The sequence below is a fragment of the Amphiprion ocellaris genome, chromosome 11 (genome assembly GCF_022539595.1).
Source record: "Amphiprion ocellaris isolate individual 3 ecotype Okinawa chromosome 11, ASM2253959v1, whole genome shotgun sequence".
Lineage (NCBI taxonomy): Eukaryota > Metazoa > Chordata > Actinopteri > Pomacentridae > Amphiprion > Amphiprion ocellaris.
Genome location: NC_072776.1, coordinates 11,226,180 through 11,240,064, shown reverse-complemented (window position 1 = coordinate 11,240,064; position 13,885 = coordinate 11,226,180). Strand labels below are relative to the sequence as shown.

Here is a 13,885-nt window from a genome sequence, read left to right as displayed (position 1 = left end):
TGACTCGTGACGTTTGAATCACTTCAGTGACGTTTGAAGCACTCAACTGCTTCGAATCACCTGATTGGTTCGGTTTGTTATGTGAATCACTCAGCGGGATCGAGTGTTCCGGGACAGGAGATCCCTATTTAGTGTTGTTCATTTGAATTGTTTTTCGCAGAATAGATTGTTTTTTTTGCTGTTGTTTTTGCTTTGAGAGTTAGTAGTATGTCAGATTTCGTATTTCGTAGAGAATAGATAGATAGATAGATAGATTATATATATATATATATATATATATATATATATATATATATATATATATATATATATATTTATTTATTTATATATTCCCAACTCACCACCCCCATGCTACAACACCTGGCACAGAACCTTGTCAGGTGCTTAGCTGACAGACTACAAACCAAAGAAAAAAACAGTTCACTGGCTGTTGCTACACTTGTGGCTCTGCAGTTCAAAACTTTTGGATTCACCAATCAGAGTGGCAGCCAGTGTGAAAGAACATTTAATAACAGAATGCACAACAATTAACATAAAGAATGCCAAGCAGTAGTCTTCTACGTCACAAGCACCACCACAGCCTCGTCCTCCATCACCAGCTGCACCTTCCACAGGTATTTTTTTTTCTCTTCTGAATAGGGAATGACTGACATTTCTGGTGATGATGATGATGATCTTCAATATTTTTTCAGTTCAACTGTGGAGCCTATTAGACGAAGACGCAAGTAGAGCCTGGCAAAGGCAAAGTGCCACAGCGAATGCAATTGTAGAAATAACGGCAGACCCACTGGCTTACTGGGCAACCCACAAAACTGTTTACCCAAACTTGTACAATGGAGCCAAACATTTCCTGTGTACCTCAGCCTCATCTGTGCCGTGTGAACAGGTTTTTTTTCTAAGACTGGGGAGATAGTGAGTAAAAGAAGGAACTGCTTGAGTCCCAAGCAATGTTCCCTGTAATTTTTCCTGAGTCTGAGCAAACACACAAACTCCCTGAGCGTCCCTTGGACCACTGTGAGCAACATCAGACGTGTGCACTGTGGTCACACCAGCATCACATCCATTCAAGTTACATGGTTCATTAAAAGAATCAAATTACAGCATTTACATTTCTGTTAAAACACTTTGTCAACAGGAGCCAGTTGAAGGCTGCAGTGATTTTAGTGACACTACAATGTATAAGAGTGAAGTTATTGAATATTTGTCTCTCTTTACTGTTGTAGCGGTTTTGCAAATTGCAGACGGACCCTGTTCACTCCATAGACACCAATGTTATTCCTGTAACTTGAAAGACAGCTACTTTTGATAAAACTGGGCTTGTAGCACATTGTCTGCCTTGCAACAATGGGAAAGAGGCACCGTTTATGTTTTGACAACCTATATCTAATGAGTTATTGATGCTGGAAGTCTGAATCTGTGAATATCTTTCCAACTTTACTGAACTTGGGGCCACTACCACCTAAGGAGTGATATATTTAATTTTGAAAAAAAGCATTTAGCCATACTTAAAGCTTTAAGTGCTTTATTAACACGGAACTAAAAATTTTGTATTGTTTTATTATCACAGGTTCTGTCTGAAAAGAGGTGGCATCATTTTAAACAGTGAAATCAAACTAATAAAATGTAATGACCAACCAGTGAGCAATACTGGATTCTGCAAAAACATAAACAACTTTTTTAAAAAAATCTAAATCTTATCTTAACACAGTTAATGTATTAACTTATTTTTGTGTGTATACATGTATTTATTGATTTATTTAGTACTGTTAACATATCAGAGTTCTGAGTGAGTTTTTCTTAAGATAGGCAAAGGCCATTTATTGATTACATATAGGCTATCAAATGTTTATTAAAAACTAAAAAGCATTTTTAAAAAAACAACTTAGGCATTTATTGAGTCACTAAAATACTGTAGAGCACAGACCACATCAGCATGATTATAAGCATCCTCTGGTAAATTAACAACCAGATACTGATGTCTCTCACCATATGGACTTCAGGAGATGACTGGGGGATGATAAACTGTGACCTACTGGTTGGGTTCTCTCTGTTCTCATGTTTCTTACATGTTTGTCCCCTGACAGCCAGGTCGTAATGTTTTTTGAGCAACACATCATACTATGACGTTTTTACAATGATGGTTCTACTATGAAGCCAGTTTGACATGTTCAGGTGTTCTTTGTGTGAAAACTCAGAGATTTCAGGTATCAGAAGGTGGTTTTCAACTTTCTTTGTTAACTTTCTGCCTCAACTTTAAACTAAATTTCCTTCACTAACCCCGCCCTCTGGCCTTCCAGGAAGCTGTGTTCCTATTGGCTGTCCAGGTGGCTGCTTGGTGTTATTAGGAACACCTGAGCAGCTCAGTGTCTTCCTGCTTTATTTAGCTGCAGACAAACATTTCCTCTGCTTCTGTTCACCACTGAACCGGGTTTGGCTCCATTGCTTTAGTTTGTGCTTTAGGCGTTGGCTTGCAGCTTCCAGCAGTAAAATCATCTTTAATGTGTTTCTTGGTGTGTTTTAGGGCTTTGTACTGGATAGTTGTCTTGGTAAATGTGGTTCTTTAACCACAGTTAGCACATGGTGCTAATGTGTGCAGTGATTAGTGGATTTGGTACAGTTGAGCTGTGTCTGTATCTTGGCTGTAGTGAGTCTTTAGAGGTTTTTGGTCAGACACATTCTGTGTTCTTGTTTGAGAACCGATGTTGATTGTCCAGAAGGTAAGAGTTCCTGTCCTGATTCTCTGTTCTCAGAGGTTCTCTGGTAGGCTGCAGGAGACTTTAGTGTTTGGGTTGTGCTAGTTTGGTTTTTGTATAGTTTCATTTGGACGACTATCTTGAGGCCCCTCCATGTGGTTTAGTGAGGTTTTCTGGAACAGTTCTACAAAGCAACCTGCAGCAGAAGAGACTTTGAGAGTTTTTAGGAAGTTCTGGAGAGCAGACTTTAGAGCAGCAGAAACATTTGTCAGCAGTTTGAGCAGGAGAAGGTGAGCTTCAGAGTAGAAATGAGAAGGAAACCTTCTTGACCCGTGTGGTGAGGTCCTGTACCAAGAGTTTGAGCAGGTTGTGAAGAGTCTGTAGTTCTTTGGTCTGAAAGCACAAGAAGAGTCGACTCATTAAAGGAGAAAACAAGAGATATTGTTGGTTCTTCTGTCGCTCTGCAGTTTCCTTAGACTGAATATCAAGTTTATATTTTAAATGATTTCCCATGTGAGCCCAAGAAGACTTCAATAAACTCCCTCCATCCCCTGGACACAACATATTTTATTACCATGTTAAATTTTTTTTTTTTAAATGTTTTTGAGTTTTAATCGTAGTTTTTTCTCTTTGCTTGTCTAGTTTTGTCATCTGTGTAAAAGGTGCTAAACAAATAAAGTTGAATTGATAAACTGAATAATTGACTAACTCATGATTGTGACAACAGAAGTATTTTCATTGTGATTTAAGGGTTTATTTCATTTTTAAGGTTGGGGTTAAAATCTTGACAGAAAAAGAAGATTAAAGAAATAAACTACATAACAAAAAGCAATTAAATCAAACAAAAAAAAATAATACAATAAAACTTTTACAAAGTTTTATTATTAAAAAGATTTAAGAAATTTAAGATGTAATTTTCTAATTAAACATTTAATTTTTTTATTAAATGTTTTGTCTTTTTAAAGGTTTAATAATCTAATTAAATGTTTTGCATTTTTTAAAATGTTTAATATTCTTTAATTTTATTTTTTAAATGTTTAATTATGGAAAATATTTTATCTGTAATTTTTAATATTTGTATTTTAAAAATTTTGTTTAATTTCATAATGACATGTATGTTGTTGAATTATCTAATTCAATATTTTGTCTGTTTAATAGAGTTAAACATTAAATACAATTAAATTATATGTACATATACCACCTTTTAATGTTTAGTTTTCTTTTTAAATGCTTCATTGTATTTTCTGTTTAATTCCTATTTGAAGTTTTATTGTCTTTAAGATTTAATTTTCTAACTAAACATTTAATTTTTTAATTAAATGTTTTGTCTTCTTAGAGGTTTAATAATGTAATTAAGAAATTTAAGATGTAATTGTCTAATTAAACATTTAATTTTGTAATTAAATGTTTTGTCTTTCTAAAGGTTTAATGATCTAATGAAGTGTTTTGCTTTTTTTTAAATGTTTAATGGTGTTCTTGTTTAATTGTATTTTTTTTTTAAATGTTTAATGATGGAAAGTATTTCATCTGTAATTTGTAATATTTGTATTTTAAAAATTTTGTATAATTTCATACTGACATGTATTGTATCGTGTCGAATTATCTAATTCGATATTTTGTCTGTTTAATAGCATTTAATTGTATTTAATATTTATCTTTATTAAACAGACAAAATATCGAATTAGATAATTCGACACGATACAATACATGTCAGTATGAAATTATACAAAATTTTTAAAATACAAATATTACAAATTACAGATGAAATACTTTCCATCATTAAACATTTAAAAAAAAAATACAATTAAACAAGAACACCATTAAACATTTAAAAAAAAGCAAAACACTTCATTAGATCATTAAACCTTTAGAAAGACAAAACATGGGTACCCGTATAGCTCAACAGGTTAAGCGGGTGATCCATGTACAGGGGCTGGTCCCGGGTTCGAGTCCCGCTAGTGGGCCTTTGCTGCAAGTCTTCCCCCGACTCTTCTCCCCTTTTTCCTGTCTGTCTCTCACTACACCTATCCAATAAAAAGACAAAACATTTAATTAAAAAATTAAATGTTTAATTAGAAAATTATATCTTAAAGACAATAAAAGTTCAAATAGGAATTACACAGAAAATACAATGAAGGATTTAAAAAGAAAATTAAACATTAAAAGGTGGTAAAACATTTAAAAAGAAAAACCTTAAAGATTTAATCGAAACATTAACAGACTGTCTGAAGGTTCAAACTAACAGAGAACTACTCAAGAACTTTTAAGATTTCAGTCCTCAGACTGTGTGAAGGTTCAAACTAACAGAGAACTACTCAGGAACTTAGAAGATATCAGTCCTTGGACTGTCTGGAAGTTCAATCTAACAGAGAACTACTGTGGGACTTAGAAAATTTCAGCCCTCAGACTGTGTGAAAGCTCAGGTCCTGAGGACTCGGGAGGTCTGGAGGCTTTGAAAGTCTTGGAACTGAGGGTTCAACCCTCCAGCACAAAGGCTAAAGTCCAACCTCCTGAGAAAAACGATCGAGTCGAGAAAAGTTAAAAAAACTCGAAAATGGCAAAAAAATAGATGATAAATGGGCAAAAAAAAAAAAAAAAGTATCTGAGTGAGTAGCTCAGGGGATAAGAAGACAGATTACCAAGTGGAAGGTAGTAGGTTCAAGACCCACCACTGGCATTTTTCTTTGTCTTTGTCAGGATTTTGATAAAATTTAAGAAGGGTCTGGTTTTGAACCAGCGACCTGCAGCTCTACAGATAAACCCTTAACTCACTGAGCTACAGATCAGAGGAAAAGAAGTAATTTCGTCGTCCCTTTGGCATCGTAGTTAATAAAGTGACCACATGGGTGGAGCCAAGGCGGAGTCTGGGTAGAGAGTAGGCGGGGAGGTGGGTGGCGGCCTCCCCCCTCTACAGACCTGACCGTGAACACTGTCGACACCCACCTGAGGGAGATGCTGCCTAAGATCTGAAGGCTGCTTGGTTGTGGTCTTTCTGGCACGTACTCTTCCAAGATGAGCCGGGAAGTTTAACACTGATGGAATGACACCAGGTCTAAGCCGACAAACTTCCAATTCCTCCTCAACCCATAGTCTCTGGGAAACCTACATGGAGTAAGAAAAGTAGACAGAGAAGTAATTAAGTCTGTACACAACATATTAAAAAGAAATCATGCTAATAAATTAAGTACAAATAACCGAATTCGCCAATATACTGGAGACCAGAGCTATTTAATTTGATAAGTATAACCTTGTTTAGTAACATTTCTATTATTTGAGAGCAGTCCTAAAGAACTGCCTGTAATCCCAATCATAAAATGGGTTTGGAGGAAGAACATAGATGGTAATCTGGATATACATGAGTTAGGCTTTATAAGTACTATTGGTTGTATTGGTGGTAGTAATAGCAATGTGACTACTACTAGTAGTAGTGGTAGTACATTAACTGCTGCTGATACTGGCACTGCTACTACAACTTGTAATACTATTACAAATGCTGATACTACTTCTACGACTCTGACAGCTGTTTATACTACTACTGCTGCTTGTACTTTTAGTATTACTACTACTGCTTGTACAACTATACTACAGCTACTATTAATCGTCTGGTATTTGGTTGTCAAGCTGCTAGCTCGCCTTAGCGTTTTGCTAGTGGCTAACTAGTTAGTTCTCATAGACTGGAAGCTCTCAACAAGATTTCATAATGAAAAAAGAGCCAAAAACTATTCTTACCTATGAAAAGTCATTCCAAGTTTCCTTGTCTCAATCGTACGACGTAGTGTGTAACTGTATGCAGCACAGTGAGCCGGCATACTTGTTTCCGTTTTCACGCCGTCTACATCAACGGAATGCACTGAAACTTTGCCTCCACTAGCTTAGCCTCGCTGTAGCACGCAGCTCAAAGGGACGTGTCCTATCTACTCATTCATATCTATGACAACAACAGTGGCTGCACATAAGGACGTCTGACGTTGATTAGCTGCGTAAATACCATTATATACAGTCAATGGTAAATACGTATGTGAATCGCATCATTGGCTGCAGCAGCCAGTCACCGGTAACTCACTGACTCACACTGAAAAATAGCACAGAATGAATTGTTACGTGTTTATTTTATTTACAATTTAGGTTGGATTTTTTTTTGTGCGCAGCGCAGATTTTCTGTGCGCGGAGACCGTGTCAGCAGTGCACACGCGCGCAGCTTAGAGGGAACAGTGGTCCCAAAACTGTTGATAAATTATTTCTCAATAAAAACTCATAACCAGTTACATAAGCACACCCTCTTTACTGACCTCTTTACCAATAAACCCCAAGACATACTTTGCCAAAATCCATAATAATCCATAAAATCTTTATTTGCACCAGCCCCATGTGAAAATGACATCAGTCTGTATTTGTAGAGCATCTCATGAATGTAGCAGCACCGTTTAAATGTTTCATAACACAGAATATAAGCAAAGAGTATATAGGGTTACAGACAAACATGGCAAATAAGAAACGTGCTCTTCAATAGTTATTGTCATTATTATTACTAGTAATATTATTTTTGTGTCCACTACAACCCATACAATCATCTAGTGTAGTCAAACAGGAATGTGTGCATGGCGAATCAAATCCAAAACAATCCATGAACCGACCACGTCTTGATTGCACTTCATATTATTGACCACTAGATGTCCTACTCGAGCACTGTGTGTCATTGAGGCCTCGAGTAATGAATCATGTTTTGAATGAAGTGTCGAAGCTTCAACAAAGCCTCGATCAGCCATCACTAGATATAGACAGACTAGATACGCTAGCGCGCTGTCTTCTATACATGTCTATGGTCTGACCAATCACTGCTCTCTGGCTCTCAGTCAGTCTGACCAATCACTGCTCTCTGGCTCCGCCCTCTGAGAATCTTGTTGTCGTTTGGCTCCACACTTGCTGATGACCACTTCCGCTCACAGAAAATGAAAAAAACTGATATTTTCCATATCAAATTTGATATATTGCCAGAAAAGAAATATCTGTCATGATTATCTCCACTTAATAAAAAGAACACAATCAAAACAATTTTTGAATAAGTTCATTTTATTAATGTTTAGCTAATTAGAAGGTGGTTGTTATTAAATTCGGACATTTTAGTGATATGCATTTTTTTTATTAATAAATGATTGTGTCCACAATAAATAATTATGGAATTTGTAAAGACATGATTATAATGAACATAAAAACACCATTTTAAAAAAAACTTTTAATAAAAATGTATGCAAGATATATCCCATGGATTTCAAAAGTCCCTCAGTTATATATTGACCCATTTATTTGCTGACTATATTTTGAGTTATTAAGATGAATCTGCAAAATAAGAACAAACTAGCGGAGGAAATATGAGCAATATCAAATGTTGTAAAGTGCATTGCGTTGTTTTTATTTACTGTTCGTGCATTTTTGTCAGTAATAAAAGATAATTGTCGGTGAAGATGCTTCACTCTGCAGCTTTTTCATGACACCAGCGTCAGGAGTTCCTGACGTCACCCCTCGTAACCTAAAGGTCCAGCCTTCACTGTGGCTCCACACACTAACTTCTCCTCCACGCAGCCGTGGGGCTTTTCTTTCGTGTCACCATGTCCACAGTTTACGCGGCGTCCGTCTCTGTTTTTGTCCTGATTTTCTGCGTTTTTATTCTCGCTACAGAAGCGCAGTCATCGACTCCTGCTCCAGCTCCGGGTAAGATTTCTGATCTTTTTTTTCTTCTTTGAACTGCTGAGCTTTGTTTAGTTCTGCCACAGTCCGATCAGGAGGCTGTCACATGACATCAGCCAAATGGATTTACAGTAATTATGGAGGCGAACAGAACCATCGTGTCTCTCCTGTTGAGTTTCTAAATACACATTTGTTTTATATCACAGTAAACAAACTTGACACTAGTTTTCTCTTGTGTGTCCTCTGTCACTGTTAACTCTATTGTTACAAGAATCTGTACTGACTGTGGACAAACTTTTGTTGTGATTTCATTTCATTTCTTACAAATACATTCATGCACTTCTCTGTTTCAGTTCCTTGTGCTGACAGATCCAACCGCAGTTGCTCTGAATGCCTGCAGAATGTGACAGTAAGTTCCAGATGAATACAGTTACTGCATCTGTTCCCAGCTGTGTGACTGCTGTGCTGCCATAAACACCAAAGACAAGACACTCAGTTTGTGGCTGTTTTTGTTGCAGTGTTTGTGGTGCACGTCGACCGAGCGATGCGTTGACTACCCAGTGAGGAACATCCTGCCCCCCAACAGTCTTTGTCCCCTGAATGATGCACGATGGGGGGTGTGCTGGGGTAAGACTGGCCAAATATAACCATTAATGTCAAATCATAAAAAACCCAGCAAGTGTTCAGATGTGAGATGTGTGTACATCAGAGTTTCAGGTATAAACATGTGGTAAAACTTAAGCTGCAGCTGGTTTGATGATCAATTAATCCTCGTGTCGTCCTGCGGGTCAAATTGATCTGTTTTAAAGTTTGAAAATGTGGGAAAAAAAATTATTTTCACAGTGAAAACTTCCACATTTTCAACATTTTTGGGAAATGTTTTTGGTGGAAAAAAGAAATGTTAAAAGAAAATGTTTCTTTAAGAACATTCAGAAAAAAAAAAACAAATCCAGCGAATTTTAAGTAAAAACTTTTATTGGAAACTTTTAAAGAATTATTGGAATTTTCTTCCTGAAGGTTTTGAAAATTTTCATAAATTTTGGTAATTTTTTGCTGAATTTTGGGATTTTTTTCCAGACAAGGGAACAATATTTCTTGGTGCCCGTAAATGAGGACAACAGGAGGGTTAATGGTGTAATTGTTATTGTCTAGTTACAGCTTCTTGGTTGTAATGATTTTCTGCTTTTCACATTAGCATTTATCACTATTTTCTAACATTTTAGAGGTCAAACAATCAGAAAATCTATAGAAAAAAATGTGTTAGATTATTTCATAACAAAAATAATTATTGATTACAAGGCACTCCTGCTTAAATACTAGTCCTAAGGCTGAATAATAATTCAGTCGCTAATTTTGGTGCGTATTGTCTGTAGATAAACCATAACCAACCTCTAAATGAGTGACATTTCCCAGTCTACCAGGATCCCAAACACCAAGTAGTTCAGTAGTTCACCTACAATGATACTCATGTAAGCGAATGTCATGATCAGGGTCCTTTTTTTTGAAACATCTCTTTGTGTTTCTGCATTTGATTTGCAGTCAACTTCCAGATATTGATCATCACCATGTCGGTGCTGGCCGGTGTCATCATCATTGCCATTCTGGTTTGCTGCTTCTGCTGCTGCAAGTGTGAACGAATGGGGTGAGCATTAAGTCACACCAAGTGCTGGCTGTGAAATGTGGTTCAACACTGGTGCAGGAGGAGGAGGAGGAGGAGGAGGAGGAGGAGGAGGAGGGGACACAATGGGTTGTTATTCTGTCAAGCCAGGCTGATACCGCTATCTCCAAAAGCCTGCCAGAATTTGTGGCAATATCTTTGCCCTTTTTATTAGGATGTGCTCCATGGCCTTCTAATAATGGTAAATTTAGAAGAGAGGCAACATTCTTCATTTTTAGTTTGTAGAATAGTAAATGTAAACTATTTCCATTTCCATTTCATGCACTGATTATTGATAATCCTACCTTAAGTACGTCTTGTGTGGATGTTGACTGTAAAGTGTAGAGCATATTTGAAATCCGGGTGATAAATTCTTTTTATTAAGGTTGTACTGAACGAAATGAAAATCCTTTAAGCCAGTGTCAGAAAGATGGTCTATCCAGGAGACACTTAAAAAAAAAGTTTTTAACCTCAGTATCTTAATATCTACAAGGTCACAGTATCCTAATCTGAGGCACTTATTCCTCAAATCTGTCTACTGAAGAGAAAAATAATGGCTGCATTTATCATGAACTGTTCTCCTTCAGTAATATCAGCACTATGAGGAGCAGACAATCATGCAAACATGACCTTAAAACCACAATCACTTATCATCATTAGAAAACAATTATATAAACTAGTAAAAGAATATGTAGCAATTACAAATTGCAGGAAATTCAGTTTAAGATTATTCATAAATTACATCAATACCCCATATTGCAAGAGCAAATATGACAGTGGCTGTTGGTATATGTGCAGTTAATGAGGCTGTGTCCAGAAATTCATAAAATTTGGTTTGAAATTGGTCACTAAATGTCATCCGTAGTGTGTTGTCCTGTTGATCTTAATCCTCTATGTTTTATTTTAAGCCTCCACACAGCCTCACCTGAATGAAACAGATATAAAAAAACTCTTCAATGGTCCGGTACACATTAATCAGTCTTGTAATGTTAGGTTTTCCCATTGGAAAAGCACACACATGTTCTCCAAAGAGACATTAATAGGGTTTCTCTCTCTGGAGTCCTGTCATAAATTTTATTGGAGTGGATTATGCTGAAATTATATTAAAAGGTTTTTAAACTTTAAGATCCAAATTGTCGGTGTGGTTTATCCAGTGTCTGGGTTATGTGCCACTAAATGTGTATATAAAGTGAGAAAGAAGGGAATTTAATTTGAGTTTTTATGTGAATAGGAGCCAGATTATTGAACTGCATTCAATTTCAGTGCACTGTATTGTTTAAATGTATTATCAAATCAAATCAAATCAAATCAAACTTTATTTATATAGCACTTTTCATACAGTTAAAAATGCAACGCAAAGTGCTTTACAACATTAAAAACATTAAAAACAAGAAAACCCGTCCCTCCCTCCCTCCCTCCATATATACATATATGCACACAACTGCAGGAGCACGCACACGTACACATGTCCACACACACATACATACACACACACACCCATACATACACAGACACACACATGCCCACAGACACACACTCCCACCACTGACAGTAGGGAGACATGGCATGGCACTGACCATTGTGGAAAACGCCTCCAATTGGGGTCGTCCACACCGGGAGGAGTCGCATGCCATGACCAGGTATTAGGCTAAAATCAGCGCACCTCCCACTTTGTGCCTTGCAATGTAAGAATTTTTGTGCCAAAAACATAGCTGTGATGAATATTGATGTAAATGCAAATCCATCTATTGTAGGAACAGGAAGGAAGATGCAAAAGCGGAGCGACAGACTCGAGCGAGGAAGGCCCGTCAGAAAGCGAGGTGAATGGCTGTTGAGTAGGTGTCTGACAAGAGACAATTAAACCCAGAAAACAAATGTAATTCCTTCATAGTTTGTTGCTGTCATTATAACAATACCCATCATCTAACACAGACGGGCGCTGGGGGACGGTCTCTCCCACCCTGCATGTTTTTGACTGTATTCACTCATTAATTAATTCATCCATTATGCAGATTGTTTGTTAAATGTGCATTATTTTGGCTTAGAATTGTTAAAAATAAATGTAAATATACAAAGCACATGGCTTTTGTTTGACGAAAGTGAAATGGTGGTAGATATTGGTAGATATTTTCACCACATCAAAGCCGTACTTTGTGTTGATCCTGAAGCCATAATTCAAACAGTGTAGGCGTGAGTGCTGCCAGTGTTCTCTGTTGTCTAACAATTTGTCTTTTGTTTGTGCCCCTCAGGAGAACAGAAATGCAGCTGAGGCATGATGAAATCAGACAGAAATATGGTGAGACTCATTTCTTGTTTGTGTAGTTTGAGTGGGTTAATAAATGTGCATTTGTAATATCAAAGAGGCTTGTTTTGACAATGCTCAGTTTACATGCACAGTGGTCAGACAGCTGCAAAATGAATAAGAACTGTGACACAAACCCGGGTTGAGGACAGATAAGATACAAAAAATGAGATCAAAAATAATGAAATGCAAGCAGAAGAGAAAAGGGCACAACAGTAAAAAGTCTAAAGAACTCAAAGGAAATAAGCAAGATGGGACAAAATTATCCAACAGTGACATCTACTGGTTAAAATCTAAATCCAATTGTATTTACCTCTGATTCTTTGTTTACATGGATTTTGGAAATATGTTAGTTGCTTTTAACCAGTGATCTAAAATGTATGCAAACTCACCTGAATAATTTATTTTTCTTAATTCCTCTCAGTTTTATTGATCACAATATTTGTTCTCTTGTTGTTCTTTTCAGGCCTGGCAAAGGATAATCCGTATGCCCGTATGGACGATCATTAGGAAGAACCTCAGCAACGGTTCCTTCAAGTGATCTTATTGATGCCAGTAACAGTGAGACGCAGCGTACCAGTAGCTTATGATAAACTGTGATTATCCAGATTGATTTAGATGTGACGGTGTTTGCAAAAAACTATCTTTACCTAATGTCTCTTTTTTATAAATACATACAGCTCTCTTCGGTTTTCAGGATTAATATTTTTCCGGCCTTGACTGGATTTATAACCCAATATTGTTTTCTGTCCATACACAAAACTGCATCAGGATGAAGACATCATTCACCACTATCCCAACATCTTGTATTAGTTTGAACAAACTGATCAAGGCTTTGATGCTTCTTTCATAACTTAGCACATTCACTTTTATATTACATTTGCAATGCACACTCTTTTACTGTCATTGATGTCTAAAGATCAATGTGTATTTTTTTTTCTATAAGATGTTAATGTAACAGATTTTTACTTGTTTCCAGTTTTAGCTTTTGATAAATATAAGATTTAGTTTCATAACTGTATTGGATTAAAAAAAATGTGTGCACTGAAACTGCATGTGGATCGACTGAATTTTGTGCAGCAATTAAAAACAAATTAATTTCAAAATTTAATGAATGATAAATTATTATAACTGTGTTTCTGCATCCCTGGTATTGTGGAAGCACTTTTCTAGCTGTTTCACACATGGCATATGAAGCAATCTTTCCTGAATCTCAATCTCGTGCCTGTTTCAGTTCCTCATGTTATTTAGTCATCATGACCTTCTGGCTCAGACCTTTAATGATGGAGGAAAAACTGCTGATATGCTACAGTCTTCTAAAGACATCCACGGCATAACTCTGACTCTTTCGTTAAGAATATTTGGATTTCAGGGCACTTCCACATGGAGGAAATCATCTTGTAAACACTCAGGTCACATCTAATACATGAAATGGTATATTTTTCATTAGTTGCAGATGCTCTATGCTGCACACATGAATGCAAACATATTTCATAAAGTCTCTATTTTCAATAAAATATAGCTGCAAAGGTCTGGATGTTGCAACAT

At 36.5% G+C, this 13,885-nt stretch overlaps 1 protein-coding gene across 2 annotated transcripts; it reads left to right on the top strand.

Annotated features, from left to right (window-relative positions):
* The first annotated feature begins 8,233 nt into the window (after positions 1-8,233).
* pttg1ipb (PTTG1 interacting protein b) lies at positions 8,234-13,448 on the top strand. Of its 2 annotated transcripts, none has more exons than XR_002746533.3 (7): positions 8,234-8,402; positions 8,732-8,787; positions 8,897-9,005; positions 9,918-10,020; positions 11,790-11,870; positions 12,285-12,331; positions 12,804-13,448. XR_002746533.3 is itself a non-coding variant. In XM_023277414.3 (7 exons), exons 1-7 carry the CDS (start codon positions 8,300-8,302, stop codon positions 12,845-12,847), a joined length of 528 nt encoding a protein of 175 aa, XP_023133182.1. In that variant the 5' UTR covers positions 8,237-8,299; the 3' UTR covers positions 12,848-13,448. The 2 variants fall into 2 exon arrangements, 1 of the variants encoding a protein (XP_023133182.1); XM_023277414.3 differs by having other exon boundaries at positions 8,237-8,402; positions 11,790-11,855.
* Positions 13,449-13,885: the final 437 nt, after the last annotated feature.